Here is a 20,395-nt window from a genome sequence, read left to right as displayed (position 1 = left end):
GAGGAGAAAGCTTGATCGAGAATAGAGAGATCCAGTAGTTGATCATATCTCTTGAGGTCAAGGAGCTTTCTCCAGATCATTCTGCGTGTCCTCTTTGTCATCAGAGGAATCAGAGGCTCATAGTGAGTCTTCTTCTTCGCAGTCACTTTGATACTCTTCTCCGAACAGCTCTCGGTAAATCCTTCGGTAGTAATTGCACTTGAAAGATAGATCGAGTGAGATCATTGCTCTTGTATCAATCCGATCAATAGTGAAGTGCATGAGAGTTTTGTTCTCTCCCCAGTCAGTAGGAAATGAAGACTGGGTAAGGAAATTGTCTGTGTTGTTTGCGTTTGGATTCGATTCGTAAATGGTCACTAGTTAAGGAGCTAAGCTATAAAACATAACGAAAGCTTAGGAAACTTGATAAAGATCAAACTCGAACCTAGTCTGATACCTTAACAAGTGGTATCAGAGCCAGGTTCTCGGCGAAGAGCTGTGGGGTGGTATTGAAGCTGTGTGTGTAGTATGAGTTTTGGTGTATTGAAGTGTGTTGCTTACAGAGACGGTATGGAGTCTGTTCATGGAAAGTTTAAGATGGAAACGTTTGATGGATCTGGTGACTTTGGGATGTGGAAGTTCAAGATGCTAATGCAGTTGGAGCTGCAAGGGCTGGGACACATCTTGATGACAGAACCAATCTCAACAAAAGAAGAAACTGATGGTGATTCAGTCACGGAGAAAGAAGTCAAGAAAGACCCCCTGGCTAAAGAGAAGGATGCTCAAGCAAGGAATCTTATCTGCTCAAGCCTCACCAATATGGTACTTAGAAAGTTTATGAAGGAGACTACAGCCTTGGGGTTTTGGAAAGCACTTGAGGGTGACTATCAAAAAAAGACGCTTCCGAATCGCATCTATCTAAAGCAAAGTTTTGCTAGTTAAAAAATGGAGGAAACCAAGAGCATTGAAGAAAATCCTGATGTGTTTCTAATGCTTGTGGATGATCTAGCAAGTCTAAACATACTAGTTTCTGACGAAGATCAGGCAATGCAAATTCTAACGAGTCTACCTCCTCAATAGGGTTCCTTGGTACACACTCTCAAGTATGGTAACGGCAAGGAAACCCTGACGGTTAAGGAAGTTACAACCTCAGCATATGCTAAAGAGGCGGAACTCATAGAGAGAGGGTTGAACAAGCGTCCTAAGTCAAACGCAGAGGGACTTGTTGCTGCTAGAGGAAGAAGTGATAAGAGGTCAGGGAACAAAGAAAGATTCTGGTCTAAAAGCAAAGACTATCGATCGAAGTCTAAAGGAAAGGGTCAATAGAGAACTCGAGAATGTTGGATTTGTGGAAAGGAAGGTCATTTCAAGAGAGAATGTCCTGAAAGGAAAGATCAGAGATCTTCTAGTGCTGCAAATGTTGCACATGACAAATAGTATCCAATGATTCTAACAGAAAATGTACAAGACACTAAAGCTGAATGGATACTTGAATCGGGATGTTCATTTCACATCACACCAAATCGAGAAGTCTTATTCGACTTAAAGGAGATGGAAGGTGGTAAAGTACTAATGGGCAACAATACGATCAGCGAAGTAAAAGGAGTTGGAAAGCTGAGGATTGTAAACCCAGATCAGTCTACGGTTGTTCTAACTGAAGTATGGTACATGCCTACCATGGTAAGGAATTTAATCTCCTACGGTCAGCTAGAGAAAAGCGGCTGCGAGAACGCAGGAGAAGGATTCAAAGTTGTATTCACGAAAAATGGAAAGAAGGTTATCTCTGGGAAGTATAAAGAAGGGCTCTATTATCTAGAAAGTTCAGTTGCTAAAGCGGAAGTAAACGTGACAAGAACAGAAGAGAATATGACTAATCTGTGGCACTCTAGATTGGGACATATGAGTTTGAAGAACATGGATATTCTTCTGAAGGATGGACATCTCAAGGAGAAAGAGGTTCACACGTTGGATTTCTGTGAGAACTGTGCTCTAGGAAAAGCTCATAAGTTACCATTTCCTAATGCTAAACATGCTGCAACAGAGACTCTTGCTTATGTTAATAGTGATCTGTGGGGTTCGGTATCTTATGCGGAAAGCTTATAAGGTTGCAAGTACTTTCTGACATTGATTGATGATTTCTCCAAGAAGGTTTGGATCAGGTTCCTGAGATTTAAAGATGAAACCTATGAGAACAATGCGGAATGGAAGAAGCTGGTTGAAACTCAGACATGAAAGAAGATCAAATGTCTACGTACAGATAATGGCCTTGAGTTCTGCAACAACTTGATGGATACAATGTGTAAAGAAGCAGGAATTAAGAGACACCGAACATGTACTTATACTCCACAGCAAAATGGAGTTGCAGAAAGAATGAACATGACTATTGCAGACAAGATTCGTTGTATGCTAACAGAGTCAGGGCTAGAGAAGAAGTTTTGGGCAGAGGCAGCTTCCACGGCAGTGTATTTGATTAATCGAACTCCTAATGCATCTATTGAGTTTAATATTCTTTAGGAAGTTTGGTCTGTAATTAAGGTGGAGTTTGGTCATCTAAAAAGGTTTGGTAGTGTAGGTTATGTTCACACGGTTCAAGATAAGATGAGCCTGAGGGCTTTGAAAGGCATATTCATGGGATATCCTCAGCGAACCAAAGGGTATAGAGTGTGGTTGGCGGACGAAGGAAAGTCGACGATCAGCAGAAACATGGTATTCGATGAGAGTACGTTGTACATGAAATCTAAAGGAAGGAAGTCAAGTGTGTTCCTAAGTCTAAGAGAGTTACTTTCAGAGTTGATTTAATTCAGGGTCCTTCTCAGAACAGTTCAACTTTTGAAGTTGGTTCTACATCTGAGTCAGGGCATACCGGTGAAGCTGGAATTACTTCTGGTCAACGAAGAAACTCAGATTCAGATGAAAGTGAAGAAGAACCGGAAGAAGAAGCATAGGGTCAGGAATAGTCTCTAAATGATTATCTACTTGCTAGAGATCGTGTGAGAAGACAGACTAAACCTCCTGCTATGTTTGAGAGTGGAGATTTTGTGGCCTACGTGTTGATGTGTGCTGATGATATAGTTGCTGAGGAGCCGAGATTGTTAGCAGAAGCAAGGCGGAGCAAGGATTGGGATATATGGAACGCATCTATATGAAGGAGGAAAAGGATTCTTTGGATAAAAATCACACTTGGGATATTGGTGAAAGACCTCCAAGACAGAGAGTCATTGGATGCAAGTGGATTCACAAACTCAAGGAAGGGATTCCGGGTGTAGAAGATTCTAGATACAAGTCTTGGTTGGTTGCTAAAGGTTTTACTCAAGTAAAGGGTGTTGATTACAATGAGATTTTTGCGTCAGTGGTGAAGCATGTGTTTATAAGATTATATTGTCCTATGTTGTGAACGTTGATGCTGTACTAGAACAGATGGACGTGAAAACGGCTTTTCTACACGGAAACCTATATGAGACTATCTACATGGAACAACCAAAGGGGTTTGTTAAAAAGGGAGATGAGGGGAAAGTTTGTCTTGTCAGAAAGTCTCTATACGGTTTGAAACAATCTCCAAGACAGCGGAATTTGAGGTTTGATTCTTTCATCAAGACACTTGGTTTTATAAGGTGTGTTAAAGATCATTGTGTGTACATGAAGAAGTCAAGGACAGGAGATTGCGTTTATCTACTCTTATACGTGGATGATATGTTGATTGCTGCTAAAAGTAAGAAAGACATTCAGGTGCTAAAGAAGAGTTTGAGTACAGAAATCGAGATGAAAGATCTTGGAGCGGCTTCTAGAATTCTCGGACTGGATATCGTGAGAGATAGAAAGAAAGGGGTACTGAAACTGACACAGAATAGATACATTGGACAGGTTTTGAAGACATTCGGAATGGAATTATGTAAGCCGGTTATAACACCAACAAACTCTCAGTTTAAGCTAAAGAGCTTAACAGATAAGGAATGGCTGCTCGAGTCAAAGGTTATGGACTCAGTTCCATATGCGAGTGCTGTTGGGAGCCTGATGTATGCTATGGTTGGTTCGAGACCTGAACTGGCTTTCGCGGTTGGTTTGGTTAGCAGGTTCATGTTCAAACCAAGTAGAGAACACTGGGAAGCAGTGAAATGGATACTAAGGTATCTACAAGGAGCTAAAGATGTTTGCCTAACATTCACTAAGTCATAGAATTTCGAAGTTGAAGGCTTCTGTGATTCAGACTACAATACCGATCTCAATAAGCGAAGATCAGTCACGGGCTACGTGTTTAAAGAGGGTGGTAATACGGTGAGTTGGAGATCAACACTGCAGCATGTGGTGTCCTTATCAACCACATAGGCTGAGTATATGGCATTATCGGAAGCAACTAAGGAAGGGTTGTGGTTGAGAGAATTCTGCGATGAGTTAGGATTTGATTCAGAGTTCTTTAAACTACATTGTGACTCACAGAGCGCGATTTGCCTAGCTAAGAATCCAGTTCATCATGACCGTACGAAACTGGTGCGACCTGTATCAGCTTCAAACTCAAGTCTTGGATGTCCATACATGTACCAGAAAGGCAAGGGGTCACAACACGACCTAATTGGCTCATTGGAGAGCTTGTTGGCCTTATTCATGAGGTATTGGACCGAGAGAAGGCTATGGGCCTTGATGAGGCCTTTATAAAGATAGGAATGAATATGGGCCATCATGGACGATTAGTATTCAATCTGATTGACCAGGAAATGGATGGGATGAAGCTGGTCGGACAGGAAATGAAATGGGTGATCTGGTATGATCGAGAAATGGACTGTTCAAACCGAAATGGGCGAGAAATGAGTTGGAAATGGAAGATGAAGAATCTGAGATGGAAATGGAACATCAGGAGCATCTTTATCAATAAAATGAGCTTATGTAGGTACTTGGTCGGACCAGGAACAAGATGGATCGAGCCCAAGCAAGAGTTATTCGAAAAAGGTTTTTATCGGCCCAAAAAGTGGAAAGACAAGCCAGCTTGGATTATGATTGGCCCAAAAAGATTATGCATGACCAAGATGGTTTAGTTTCAGTTTAATTATTATTTTATTAAGTTTAAACCAATTAGGATTAAGTTTGGTTATATTAAACCAATTAGCAATAGGATTAGGATATGGTTTTTTATAAACCGACTTGGTTTTGGTTTAGGGTTTATTTTAGTTTAAGATTTCATTTTTTTCTTTCTTTTATATGTAACCACGAGCCTCCATGTGATGATTGAACCATTATTCAATAAAAGTAAGCTTTGGCTCAAACAATCGTCTCTGAGGAGACTTCTCTATCTTGTTCATGTGTGAACAACTCTTATCACAATAAGAAGAGTGATCTTCTGTGACCCATCCTAGACACCAATCAGGGTGATCCTGTGTCTCAGGAGCAGCAAAACATCCTTATAGCCTTCCACAGCTTGAAGAGAAGACCGTCATCGTCATCTATCATCCACCCACGCCCCCTTCAAAAGATCCAGGGAATTACAGCCTATTTAGGACCGTACCAAGTGGTATCAGAGCCTCTTGAAGGTTTAGGGTTTGATTATCTTAACCATGGACCACGTGTTTCATTATATATCCAGAAATATTCTATGTATTCTTATAGAAAACATGAAGAAGAGGCTAAACAACCAGCAACTAGGAAGATGTTGCAAGGAAGAAGAAAAGAGATCCAAATTCCACTGTTCTATGGAGAGTTTGATCCAGACACATATCCAGAATGGGAAAATGATGTGGATTTCGTTTTTAACTTCCACAACCACATTGAGGAGAAGAAGTTACATCTAGCAACTACTGGCTTAAGAGGGTATGCGCTTGACTGGTGGTATCAGATTGCTAACAACAGGAAACGCTGTGGAGCGTTGCAGATTTCTTCTTGGTATGAGATGAAGTCTGTCATGAAGAAAAGGTTTGTAGCAAAGAGGTATGGTCAAACTGATTTGGAATGGCTGCAAAGCCAATCTAGATCATCTCAAGAACATGTTAGGATATCCAGAGAAGAGCCACAGACCTGCTATGATCGTGAGGCACAATGAAAGTCGCAGCTATTGCAAACAGATCTTGATTATCTTGACTATATGCAGAGCACACAGTTCAAAGAAAACCTAAGGAACATGATAGCTGAATCACTCACTGCTGTGACTAAAAACCCACAACAGAGGCCAATCCCACGTCCAGCATCAGGAGATGATGAGCTAAGTTGTTATCAGAAGGCACCAATTGAGGAGAAAGAAAAGATTGCAGCGAAACCAGCTGTGAAGATACCAGAGATTGAACCAGCATTGGCCATTCTTTTTCGAGGAGAACATTCAGCCATTCAACTACAGCTAGAGGAGCACGTACCAGGAGCTTTGTGTGGTCTTATTCACAACCAAAACAAGGCTAAAGAAGAAGGAGAACTTGATGAGGCGCTTGTAGTTCATAAAGAATCACTTGAGACTTTGATTGAACAAGGTGGATTCATTAGATCTTTTTCTTGTGATTTACTGATCCAGCCTTTTGTATTTGTTCAGTTCAATCTTGTGGAGCATCTGAGGTTTGTCAAGGGTCTGCAACACTTTGTATTTGAACCTGGAGGGAGCTTGAGTGTGCACAAAAGCATCAAGAACACCCTTGTCAAAATAGCGACAACATTGAAGCTTGAAGGGTCCTTGCATAAACAGCAAGAGCCAATGGTAGTTTCTGCTGACTATAAGTTGAGATCACGTGCCAGGAGTTCAATGATCAAGGCTTGTGTTTGGTATCAGTGTAGAGAAGCTCAATCAAAAGCAATCGGATCTGAGCTAAACAAGGAACAAAAATTGCTTTCTCTAAGTGTTGTTTGCAATGAGATACATCTAAGGCATGAGAAGAGCTTGCAACACTAAGTTTCAAGCCAGGGGAAGATATGTTTGTGTGCAAAGAAAGGAACAAACTCGTGGTTAAAAGAGCAAGGAGTTTGGAGTTGATTGATCAAGGTTATGTTATCTTACAAGGCTTGAATTTGAGGACAAATCCTTTTAAAGGAAGAGGGAATGGTGCGACCTGTATCAGCTTCAAACTCAATTCTTGGACGCCCATACATGTACCAGAAAGACAAGGGGTCACAACACAACCTAATTGGCTCATTGGAGAGCTTGTTGGCCTTATTCATGAGGTATTGGACCTGGAGAAGGCTATGGGCCTTGATGAGGCCTTTATAAAGATAGGAATGACTATGGGCCATCATGGACGATTAGTATTCAATCTGATTGACCAGGAAATGGATGGGATGAAGCTGGTTGGACAGGAAATGAAATGGGTGATCGGTATGATCGAGAAATGGACTGTTCAAACCGAAATGGGCGAGAAATGAGTTGGAAATGGAAGATGAAGAACCTGAGCTGGAAATGGAAAATCAGGAGCATCTTTATCAATAAAATGAGCTTATGGAGGTACTTGGTCGGACCAGGAACAAGATGGATCGAGCCCAAGCAAGAGTTGTTTGAAAAAGGCCTTTATCGGCCCAAAAAGTGGAAAGACAAGCCAGCTTGGATTATGATTGGCCCAAAAAGATTATGCACGACCAAGATGGTTTAGTTTCATTTTATTTATTGTTTTATTAAGTTTAAACCAATTAGGATTAAGTTTAGTTATATTAAACCAATTAGCTTTAGGATTAGGATATGGTTTTTCATAAACAGACTTGGTTTTGGTTTAGGGTTTATTTTAGTTTAAGATTTCGTTTTCTTCTTTCTTTTATATGTAACCACGAGCCTCCATGTAATTATTGAACCATTATTCAATAAAAGTAAGCTTTGGCTCAAACAATCGTCTCTGAGGAGACTTCTCTATCTTGTTCATGTGTGAACAACTTTTATCACAATAAGAAGAGTGATCTTCAGTGACCCATCCTAGACACCAAGCAGGGTGATCCTGTGTCTCAGGAGCAGCAAAACATCCTTATAGCCTTCCACAGCTTGAAGGAGAAGACCGTCATCGTCATTTATCATCCACCCACGCCCCCTTCAAAAGATCCAGGGAATTACAGCCTATCCAGGGCAGTACCAGAAACACATTGCCAGGAAAATTGATTTCATCAGGGATATCATTGAGATGGGTCTAGTGAAGGTCCTAAAGATACATACTAGTCTAAATCCGGAAGATATGTTAACAAAGACGTTACCTGGAAGTGCATTCGAGAAGTGCCCCGTAACGATGGGGATCATTGCCTAAGTGATTTGACAAGTACTCCGAGATGGCCCTGTTGTTTGGTCATCTCAACAAGGAGCACATGTTACATCAGAGAGCAAATTGAGTTAGAGGTTTGTTCTAGGTCAAACAGCGGAGTTAACTAATGGGAAGTTTGAAGAGTAACTGAGATTCTTACGCAAGGGTTACTAGAGTCTTGCTAAACAGGTTCAGATGCTGGTTGACTGAAAAGGGTAAACTTAGTGAATCTGGATTGTTTTGCGAGGTAATTGTATGTTCTTGAAGAAGTGAAAAGTACTTACACTATTCAAGGTTGGAAAGTCTGCGTGGGTGAACTTCAGTGGATTCAGTTGGATTTTGAGTCGGGATCGGTTTGGGATCTGGCGGTACTGGAACAGAGACAGAGTCTGGTATTCTGAAATCAGCTGGAAGGGTGAGAGTAGGAGATCTTACGAGTTCAGGATTGTAAAACAGCGGGTCAGGGCTGTTTACAGGTTCCTGAGGAATCAGAAAGGGGTTTTCATTTGTTTTGGGATAGCTGTTTGAACCAGAGTGACTGGTTTGGGGAGATGGAGGCATGGTTGCAAGTCTAGGAAGCTGAAGTGCATTTCGGCGGAAGTTCTTCGGTTTGAAACTGACCTAATTCGACAAAGGTGGAGATTTGTGAGGTGTTGTCGTTTTAAGGTCTGGGCTTTGAGTTGGGCTTATGGAGTAATCATAACAAGATGGTAAATGGGATGGGCTGCGTAAAATCTCATTAAGATTCAGCTCAATATCATCGAGCTGACGAGGATAAGGTTACGGTTACTAAAGCGGACATCGTCTTCCTCAAGAAACAGAGTGAAGCGAATACAGAGAGAGAGAGTTACAAAAGAGAGAAAGTGAGAAAGTATCAGAGCGGAGGAGAAAGCTTGATCGAGAATAGAGAGATCCAGTAGTTGATCATATCTCTTGAGGTCAAGGGGCTTTCTCCGGATCATTCTGCGTGTCCTCTTTGTCATCAGAGGAATCGGAGGCTGATAGTGAGTCATCTTCTTCGCAGTCACTTTGATACTCTTCTCCGAACAGTTCTCGGTAAATCCTTCTGTAATACCTGCACTTGAAAGATAGATCGAGTGTGATCATTGCTGTAGTATCAATCCGATCAATAGTGAAGTGCATGAGAGTTTTGTTCTCTCCCTACTCAGTAGGAACCGAAGACTGGGTAAACAAATTGTCTGTGTTGTTTGCGTTTGGATTCGATTCGTAAACAGTCACTAGTTAAGGAGCTACGCTATCAAACATAACTAACGCTTAGGAAACTTGATAAAGATCAAACTCAAACCTAGTCTGATGCCTTAACAGTATAAATCAATTGTAATGTTTCAATTATTTCTCAGTAAAGGACAAATCAATTGGTAGACGTCAATATAGAGAGGTTTCAATGTCAAGAAAATAATAAGTGACGACACATAAGTTTCATTTCAATGTGTTAGAAAAAATCCCAAAAGAAAAGAGAGCAACAAATGACAGAGATAGTGGTTTCAGGCAATCGTTCGCCAACTGAAGAACTACCGAGAAGAGAAGTGTAAACCTTGCCAAAGGAGTGTTTATGGCTTCATTTGTCCTGCAGAGTTTACAAAAATGTGAAGAGGAAGGAAATTATTATGAAAAAGTGGAAAGTTGTTCCATAGATTTGCTTACCTCATCTTGCGAATTGTCCTCTTTAGATTGTTCACCTGCAAGATAAAAAGGTGTATAAATTCATTCAATGCAAGTTACACAATACAGTTTACAGAAGTGGTTATGTCTCGTGTTTTTGTTTTTATTACCTCCTTCCTCTAGATCAGAGGTCCATAAAGTGAGGTTGTCTCTGAGGAGCTGCATGATAAGTGTGTTGTCTTTGTAAGAGTCTTCATTAAGACTATCTAACTCAGCAATGGCTTCAACAAACGCTTGCTTCGCCAAATGACACGCTCTAATGAATTCAGGAAAACATCATTCAAAAACTCCTAGAACAGAAGAGGTAAGGAGTATTTCAAAGTCTAGCTTACGGATTTATACCGTTCTGGAGAATTCATGATCTCGTAGTAGAAGACAGAGAAGTTCAGAGCCAAGCCCAGTCTGATCGGATGAGTAGGACCCAATTCAGAGGTAGCTGTGGTCGTTGAGGCCTATATAAAAACCGCAACAATATTAGCATAAGAATAGATCAAGTAAGTGAGAGTATAAAAGAAAATTAGAGAACAAACCTCATAAGCTTTGAGTGATTGTTTAACAGCTTCATCACGATCAGAATCAAACTTAAACTCTGCCAAGTATCTGAAATAGTCTCCTTTCCTATCAAGACATTAGAAAGAAAAAAATTGATTAATGTGGCTTGAATTATATGCTCTTCGATTTGATTTTAAAGTCAGAATAAGAATTAACATCTTGTAGTAGAAAACAGTATATTCTCCTGAAGTCGCCGATGGGACAAGATGCTTATCAACGACGGCCAAAATGTCATAGCAGATCTTGGAGAGCTCATCTTCAACTTTAGTCCTGTAATGTTTGACCCTCTTTGCGTTCTCTTCATGTCCTCTGGATTCTTCTTTCTGCTCAATCGAAGAGAGGATTCTCCACGACGCTCTCCTAGCACCAATCACATTCTTGTATCCAACAGATAACAGGTTCCTCTCAGGGATTATGAGTTCCACATTGAGCTGCAACTTTCTTCATTGGTTCAATCATCTCTGTTTGAACAAAATTAGGCCAAAATCAAAACACAAGTAACTTGATGAAGCGCATAAAGCACAAACCCAATGTTTAGTTACAAAAACTACAAGGTTCAGGGTCATCAGAATTTTCCATTTAAATACCTTTTTTTTTGTCATCCGATTTTAAGCAGGAAACATAGAAAAATCAAAGATTCACAAATCTCCTAAAATGAAAACTTCAAAGTTCAAATTGATCTTAAAATAACATCAAACTAATTAGATGATTCAAATAACTAAAACAGTTCACCAAGAAATGGATTCCAGCGACACTAGTACTGAAAATCATGAGAGGCACCATTTTGTTTTTAAAAGCCGTACATATTCCGACAGGAGAATGAAACGTAGGGCTAGGAAGCAGAGTTCGACGATTACAGATAAACTCCGAACAATAAAAAAAATACGCAAGAAGACGACGAGTAAGCTTTTGGTATTACCATCGTTTCTCTCGGCTTGTTCATTGAGTTTAGCCAAGTACACTTGCTTCTCTCTCTCCTTCTCCATAAGAAAAAAAACTATGTTACGATTATAAAAGAAATTTGGCGGTTAGGTTTAAGACAAGAGAAAGCAAAATCGACGGCTGAGAATAAGCCAAGGATAGTGGAAACCCTTAATTACTGATAATAACGAAATCCCAACCGTCTGATCTGTGAATCCGCACGTATCTTATGTTCTCATTGGCTTAGATCGTGCGAACCAAACTTGTCCACACTCCTAATACCCTCTTACTCAATCAGAGAGACTGTTTCGCGTTATACCTTTTCTTCTCCCGCCAAATGATTTACCCATATTAAATTAAGGTTTTTATAAGGCTTTATTCGTCTCTGATCTGTTCTCTCTCCCAATTTCTTCAGGTGATTTAATCTCTTATCTAAATGAACACATTGAAAATTTCTCGCTTTTATATATTTAAATTTTGTTTCAGAACGGCTGAGGAAGAAGATGCTCTTTCTCAATTTGATATGTCAAAGGAAGTAGGTACTCTTTCAATCTCTTTCTAATTTGGGAACTTTAAAGATTGTTGTTTGTTTGACAAAGAAAAAAAAAGATTGTTGTTTGAAAGAATTTGAAATCTGAAATCAGGAAACGGATAACCTTGTTTCGGAGGTGATTAGATTCTCAAAGTGCAAGAATGATAGAGAGTAATACAGACAAGTACAATGTTTATTTATTTACAAAGTATTACCGCATAAACAATAATGACAGTTTCTCTTTACAAAAAAAAATGTCTTATATTAACATGTCGTATTCAGACGATGACATTAGCCTAACACGTTCCTAGATCTATTCTTGACCCAAGAACCCCTCATGACCCCATAATGACCCTTAGCCATTATGCTTTTTGTCTATTCTCATTCAACACCAAAAAATTTATGCTTACGGCTTATTTTCTCAGGTGGTGCCTAACCCAAGGCACATCTTTCTCTACTTATACTAGTAGATTTTTTGCTAACCTTAGCCAACTTCTAAAGAAACAGATATTCCCAAATCTCCATTATGGAATATTTCCAAATCTTGTTCAAAACCTTTTGGAAATTTCTCCAAGGTAAATCATAGCTTGCTTAACCTCTAAGTATCCTTTAGTTCAGCTCTAAGTGGGCTCCAAGTCCAGTCTTCAAGTCTGCTACACAGCTTCGATTCATGTATCACTTCTTGTACTGCTTCATGTAGTGCTTCACGACTTGTACAAGAACCCTTGAGGATTTGTTGTCTTTAGCTTCTAAAACTCAGTCGTTATTGCATTAACATTCTCCCCCTTGATGATTGAGTTTTAGAATACATCACACATACAATAACTACTTCAACTCAACCACCATGCTTCCTGTTGTACTCTGTCTTCCCTCTTGCCTTTAAGATCTCCACCAGTGACTTAGGTGATCCGCTCTGATACCAATTGAAAGTACAAGATGGTCTGATACAGAGAGTAGTATACACAAATACAATGCTTTATTTATTTCACAAAGTACTACAGCAGAAGCAATAGTGAGAATTTCTATTTACAAAAAAATGTCTTACTAACTATCTTCCGAGTTGACTAACATCTCACACTCAGACAAATATACTAGCCTAACACGTTTCTTCTTGATCTTTCCTTGACCCAACAACCCCTCATGACCTCTAGCCCTTATGTTTTGTGTCGACTCTCATCAGACACCAAAACCCTTATGCTTACGACCTTTCTTCTGAGGTGGTGTGTAACCCAAGGCACGTCTTTCTCTATTTATACTATTATATTATGTGGCTAACTTTAGCTAACTTCCCAAGAAACATATATTCTTCAATCTCTCTTATGGAATATGATATCACTCAAATTACCCTTGAACAACTTTATCTCTCCAATAAGAGGTTCAGTTGTAGTACTTAGGGATAAAATCGACGGGGAGCATACACATAATATAATTTAGATATATTAAGATTAAACTAGGAAAATAATAATAAAGCAGTAAACAGTAAACAAGTTGGTTGTGAGAATATAACATAAAATATTTAAACTTAGGATTTTATGCAGTCAAAATTATGATGTTTAGATGCTAAGGATGTGTGATAAACCGTCCTAGAACTCGAATGCAATAATAAGATATCCAACTCTCGCTATGAGTCTAATCAGATGGCTAAGTCTTTGTTCCAGCTCTGCATGCGAACAAGGAATGAGCGTCGATTGATACTATAGAGTGTCGATTGATACTATAGAGTGTCGATTGATACTACAGAGTGTCGATCGATGCTTGCTTAGACAGACAAGCATTAACGACCTAATCGATATGATCACTAGATGTCTAAACCAGCTCTCGCATGTATCTAAGAACCTAGCTCAGCATAATTATTATCAGGTATGAATCTACTTTTACAATTGTCAATATCCTAAGTTCATGGTTCAAGTTAGGTACTCTAGAACACAAGCAGTTAGCTCAATTCTGTAAAGGATCCTATTAAATCACCCTGACAGTTCTATGTTTCAGTAATTCATAAAAACCTTAATAAGCCCTATATTTAACAAAGTAACTACTCATACATAATTAAGGAAAGCATAAGGATAAACTGAATGAATTGCATAAAAATATAGAGTAAGAGATATTGGAGTTTTAATACAAATCTCTCAAGGAGTCTTTGATCTTCTCTTCAAAAGCTACTGAAAACCCTAATTATTACGGTGTGTGAAAGAGATAAATAAGATGTGTGTTTAGCCTAGACGATGGCTAAACACATATATAGTAAGTAATAAGTCGGGTAGGGGTAATCTTGAAATATGTGGTGACTTATGGGCTCAAGTCAGTCTTGGTCAAGCCGGGCCCATCTCCTCGCGACGGTGTCGAGCGATACCAAGTGTTCAGTGTCAATTGACACTCCTTCTAATTCTCGGGTCTAGCTTTGATTTCTTCAACAACCAAGAGTTTCCTCATTCTTAAGCTTCTAAAATGCTCCATAATCTCCACATTGCTCCAAAACACACATGGACCTGAAAAGATTCTGAAACAGAATCCAAACACATATAATAGATTCTAAAAAGATCATATGGTCTAAATGTGGTAAAATCCATGGTATATCCTGTGAAAGAGGTTTGAAAATAACAGAGATTCACACAATTATTTTAAACCATTACCTTCACCTCTGCAATGTTGCAGTCTACATCAGACTGGTGGCAAATTTAGAGGCACTTCAATGTATTAGAGCTTAGCTTAGCAACCAAACCATTTATCCCTCAGCTCAGTTGATACTACATGACATATCCCTCTACTAACCTCATTTCTACAAATAGATGTGTAGGCTAACTCTTGGAAGTATGAGTCAGCTTAATGCTTGTCATCATTCTCTAATCCAAACGACAGTTTAGGCATTAGGATTGCTTGATAAATTGGTAGACACCACGACAGTGGGTTTATTTAATCTTGTTGTTCAAGTTCTAGATTTGCTCGTATTGTCTTCCTGAATAGTTGTGTGGCTCATGATCCTAAGTATCCCAATGAATCACCCTGAACCTAGCTCTCTTAATCATCTGAAAACCTTAATCCAATCAGTTACTTGTTTATTTCGCTTCCTTAATCTCAAAACTCCCATATTGTTTTAGCTTAATATTGAACTCATAAAGATAAAGTGTAAACTGCTCCTCTGGAATTGAATCTCAAATACTCCATCTACACTGTTAGCTTGCAGTAGCAAAGACACAATTTTAGTGTATCAGATTCAATTGGTTCACGATTTGCCTTAACATCAGCTTTCGTTGGCTAAGAACAAATCGCCTATCTATGCTTTTTCTAGCAACCTAAAACACTTTTGATGATTAGATTAAACCTATAATCAGATGCTAAATGACCAGTTTAACACAAGCAATAAGTATAGCAATAGATAGAGATATCAAGGAATAACAATCCTATTTGTGTCTATCTCATTGATCCATGATCCCTAACACCCTAAACCTAACAAGCGACTACTCAGACATGAACAGAGAAATCACAGAGACAATAGATGAAGAAAACATGCTGAATTAATAAAGAAATAAGATAGGGTTCAGGATTCTTCTCAAGAGTGTAGAGATCCTTCTCCCTTTTGCAAAGTTGGAAATCCCAACAATTGGAGCTCTAGAGTGTGGTTTCTTATGTAAAAAATAGCTTAGAAAAATATAGAAAAACAGAAAAAGAAGTTATATGGAAGCCACAGGCGGCTAGGAGAGAAAATAGAGAGATTAGGGCAAATCCCGAAATAGGTTGTAGTTTCCTTAAAAATCTCTGCCGCTGGAACAAGCACTCGGGTTGCTCCGCTCAATCGGGAACAGCCAATCGGACTGTTCTGCGTGAAAATCACCAAATTGCACTGTTTTCTGCGTCTTTGCTCCAAGTGGCCTATCTTCCCTCAAAGCCAACTCCAGACCTGTAATGACTCGAAAAGGACTAGGAAGACTCGATAAAAACTTGAAAACCAATTAGAAAACATATACATAATGATGTTAAAAATACCATATATCAAACATGATGCATTTTCATCTCACTCTCGTATCTCTCTCCTTCGAGTCTCGATCAAACTGTCTCTCGTTTCTTGTTGATCGAAATTACCGTTGAAGCTTTACGATAAAAATAGTAAACGACATGTTTTCTCGAAAAATATCGAATCAATCGTATAAAACGATATTGGTTAACTTAACACCATTGTAACAACTATTTGATTGGTTCCCATGTAAAAACAGCATTGCAACAATGGTGGTTTCGCCGAGATAAATTTTAAAAAAGTTAAAATCGGAAAACGGCCCAAAGAGGTTCATAACGCGATAAAAGCCCCCTTACGATTTCTAAAGGAGATAAACCCAAGTTAAATTGACGGTCTATATAATATTCGCAGAAGAATATCGAGCTGCGACTCAACTAGGTTTTTGTTATCGAGCTGCGACTCAACTAGGTTTTTGTTATCGAGCTGCGACTCAACTAGGTTTTTGTTATCGAGCTGCGACTCAACTAGGTTTTTGTTATCGAGCTGCGACTCAACTAGGTTTTCAAGTTTTAGGTTGTTAGAACTAGGGAACTCGCAGACAGCTCTTGCGGTCGAGGCTTTTACCTGTTTTAAACGCTCATACGTAGATTCAGAATAAGATATCCTTTGCTCTATCTTTGATTCTCGATTTACTATTTCGTCTGTTTGCTTATTTTGATATCATGACACTTGGTTTAGCAGAAATCCGGGACCTCAGAGAAAGTTAGGGTTTCCTGGCTTTCCTCCGTTTACGGAAATCAATGGTGTGATTTTTGGTCCCCACAACCGGTAATGGACCAACCCCTTGCTTCCAACGATGTGTTATCATTCCTTTGAATTAAGATAGTGAGGTCATCGGTAATGTATCTGCCCCTCTGCATCTCAGAAAATCATTTCAATCTTTTTTTTTGGATGCCGAAGAGAGGAGATAAAGAAACCAAAAACATACTGAATTTTACTTTTCAGGCCTGAAAGAGGAATCCGATCCAATGTATACCAAGCCCCCAAACAAGCAAGTTGAGTTGATTAAGGTTGTAAGTCATTTTTGGTTCCTTCAGACTTTCTAAGGTAGTGTAGATGTTATTCGCAGGTGATCCACTTTGGTGTTTCCATTCAGTACACCCTGCAGTCAATAACCTCAAAGAATAGTGCTAGAGAGTGGTTAGATAATAAGTAAAATTGAAAAATTTCATCATCGCCTTCTTCACTCTATAAAACTCAATAAATGCTCATAAAATAAAACTCAAAGCAAAACACAATATCAATAATACCTCCCTCAGACTTAAACAACACTGTCTCAAGTGTAATAAAGTCTTAGATTGGTGAAGAAAATAAATAGGAATGTAAAAATTTAACAAGGAAAACTGTATACCTTCCTTTGATGTGAGTGTCGATCAACAAAGTTAAGTGGTGATCAATACTCGTGATGCTCTGTCGACCGACACCGGCCAGTTGTGGCTGGAATATCAACTTGTGTTTCTCAGATCGATGTTGGTGTATAAAGCATCTATCTTCTCATTAAAGTCCACTGTCAACTTCTACTGACTCTCAAGAACCTGATCAAGCCCCTTCTATCTTGCTTTCTTGAGTTTCTAGTGGTGGATTCTGGTAAGAAGAACTCCCAAAAGTTGTGTTGTTGTTGTTGTAGTTGTTGCAGTAGGACTTCTGGTACTGCGAACTCTGGTTGTAATTACCCCTCTGACCATTGCTATGGAAGTTAATGTTGCCACTCTGATTCCCAGATCTGTGATTTTGAAAACCAATACCACTGATGAAGTTCACATCCTCCTCGTCGCCTTTGTCATTGTCGACATCTACAGCTTCTACATCCTCTAAGAAGCTAAATTGTTTCTTGAGAAGCTTATGGACACTGTCCAGCTTGGCTTTAATTTCGTACATCTGCTCCTTTCCAAAGACGGTACCAATTTCTTCCTTTTGAAATCAGTTCTTGTTGCTATTGCTAGACGCAAAGTTCTCAGTAAGTCTCACAACTTCTTCTGGATTCCTAGTATTAAAGTTTCACTCACTAGCAGTGTGTAGAGACATTTGGTATGCCAAAGCAATGCCTCTGAAGAAGGTTCTTAGCAGTTGTACCTAGTTGAATCCATGGTGTGGACAGTCTCCCTGATATGACTTGAATCTGATCCAGAAGCTTCTGAAATATTCTTCAGACTCATGTGTGAATGTAGGAATCTTGCTCCTCAAGATTTTAGCATGCACATCATCAAATAAGTTACGCCGGAAGGCGTTTTTATGTCAGTCCATGATGTTAGAGATCATGGTGGTAGCTGCTTAAGCTAGTGCGAAGCATCTTTAGAAAGTGAGTAGTTGAAAAGCTTGCAAAGAAGATAGTCCTCAGAGACTCTATTGGCTTTGATAATAGAAACTATATTCTTGAACTGCTCCAGATGGTCCATATGATGCTCATGTGGGTGACCATGGATAGGTGTTTGTCCCACTAGTGTAAAGTATGCAGGCTTCAGCTCGAAATCATTCCTCTGTAAAGTAGGAGGACGAATTGCAGATTTGTTGGCGTAGTATTGATCTGGACGGTTGTAGTTAGCCAAAGTTCTAGGTCGAGCAGCCTGAGCATTCTCCTCAGCTACAACCTGAGCATTGGTTGTAACATTCTCAGCATTGGTTGTAGCATTCTCAGCATTAGCAGCTGATTGACAACTGCTTCAGGCTCAGGGATTACAGTCCCCTCATCTTCTATCCTCTGACATGCTGCATTACGTAGAGGACCCTCCTAGTTATGCAGGTCTACATTCTCATCCTGTATCACCATAAGAGTCGCAACCTTGTCTGCTCGCGGGCTGGTATCGATTGATTTTTGTTGAGAAGTGTCGATCATTGCTCGCTAACAAGTATCGGTCGACCAAGTAGAGTTGATGTCGATCGATGATGTGCGTCTCTCTTTGCGGATTGAACGTTACAAACATGCATGATTAGGGAATAAAGTTGATGATTGGTTTGATTGTGGCTGTAAAAATTTAGATGTAAATGTTTAAATGTGTGTAAATCGGTTGTAGCTGTAAAGTTGTTACTGTAGACTTTTTGAACATAATTTTGTTGTAGTTAAACTTGCTCTAGCTGTAAGATATAAGATGTAGATATTTTAAAATAAGATATGTGAAATATGTGATATACATATAAAATAATTATTTTTTATCAATTAAATTTTTTTTATTATAAATTATTAAAGTTTACTTTTATTTAAAATGTGATATGTAAATAATATTTATGTTATTTAAAATATTTTAATAATTTAAAAAACACTCAAAATTAAATTAAAAATATATAAATGTTTTTATTATGATTATCTCATTTATTTGATCTTATAGATTTTTTTTTTTCATTTTACAGATTCTACTGCCTATAAAAAGAAGATGTAGGTATTTTTCCTAAAATCCATAACAAAATAATTTGATTACTTTTTTTTGCCGTAGCTTGAAAAATGAAGATAAAGCATGATTCGTAAAAATTAATAGAAACTTGATGTACGTTTTAACTTTTAAAAATAAAGCAACAACATGATTGGTAAAATTCAGTGATTTAAAAATAAATAAAGCTAAACTAGGGAGATAAAGCACAATCAATCACCTCCAAAAGCTTTTTCTCCTTGTTGCATCTGGTACTGCTGGGCATGCACCTAATAAACAAGGAAAAAAAATTAGTAATTAAAATAGAAAAATAACCTAGACTAAATCAAATCAGTTGAGTATACTGGCGATCCAATGAACCCCGGCAACGACACCAAATTTGATATCACTCAAATTACCATATGAACAACTTTACTCTCTCAAATAAGAGGTTCAGTTGTAGCACTTAGGGATCAAATCCACATGGAGCGTGGGCACACAATAAACTCAACAAAATCGCAATTAAGCTTGGAAGTATTGTGAAAGAAGTAAATTAAGCAAAGCGGTAAATCAATTGGTTGTTGTTCTGACAATATAGGAGAAAATAACTAGATTCAGGGTTCCAGGCAATCATGATTATAATGTATAGAAGCTAAGGGTATGTGAATGACAGTCCTAGAACTCGAATTCTAATGCAAAAGATATCCAGCTCTTGGTACGAGTCTAATCTATTGACTAAGTCTAGTGTTCCAACTATCGTATGTAAACACGGATCGAGTCGATCGATACTATTGACTAGGTATTGATTGTAACATCTATAGGCAAGCATTATCGAACTGATCGATATTGTTCACTAGTTTCCTAGATCAATTATCGCATGTATCAAGCAACCCAGCTCAGAAGAATTAATTCAGGTAAATGTAGATCCTAAAATCTACACTTAGTATTTGATAGTGATTGAAAGTTTAATCTAGGGAAGAAAAGATGATGTTGACAACGATATCTTTAGAACACAACGATGTAATCAGATTTCAGTAGGCAAAAATGGATTTTATTGATCAATAAGATTGAATACAATAAGGGAAACGAGATCCAATGTTATAGTCGAAATCGATAAGAGAAAAGACTTACAGCGAGGTGAAATGAGGTCGATGTGTGTGTGTGTGTGTGTGTGTAGCTCTCTCTAGGGTTTTCTCCGTGT

General features: G+C 38.7%; 1 protein-coding gene across 1 annotated transcript; it reads right to left on the bottom strand.

Annotated features, from left to right (window-relative positions):
* Nucleotides 1–9,782: 9,782 nt before the first annotated feature.
* On the bottom strand, nucleotides 9,783–11,377 carry LOC106297479 (14-3-3-like protein GF14 omicron). Its single transcript, XM_013733712.1, is given in 7 exon segments — nucleotides 9,783–9,856; nucleotides 9,950–10,095; nucleotides 10,182–10,291; nucleotides 10,370–10,457; nucleotides 10,548–10,823; nucleotides 10,825–10,852; nucleotides 11,311–11,377. Coding segments are annotated over 7 exon segments (789 nt in total).
* Nucleotides 11,378–20,395: the final 9,018 nt, after the last annotated feature.

This window comes from Brassica oleracea, chromosome C6, assembly GCF_000695525.1.
Source record: "Brassica oleracea var. oleracea cultivar TO1000 chromosome C6, BOL, whole genome shotgun sequence".
NCBI lineage: Eukaryota > Viridiplantae > Streptophyta > Magnoliopsida > Brassicales > Brassicaceae > Brassica > Brassica oleracea.
Note: the sequence above shows the minus strand (reverse complement) of the source record. Positions and strands in the feature narration are given on the sequence as shown.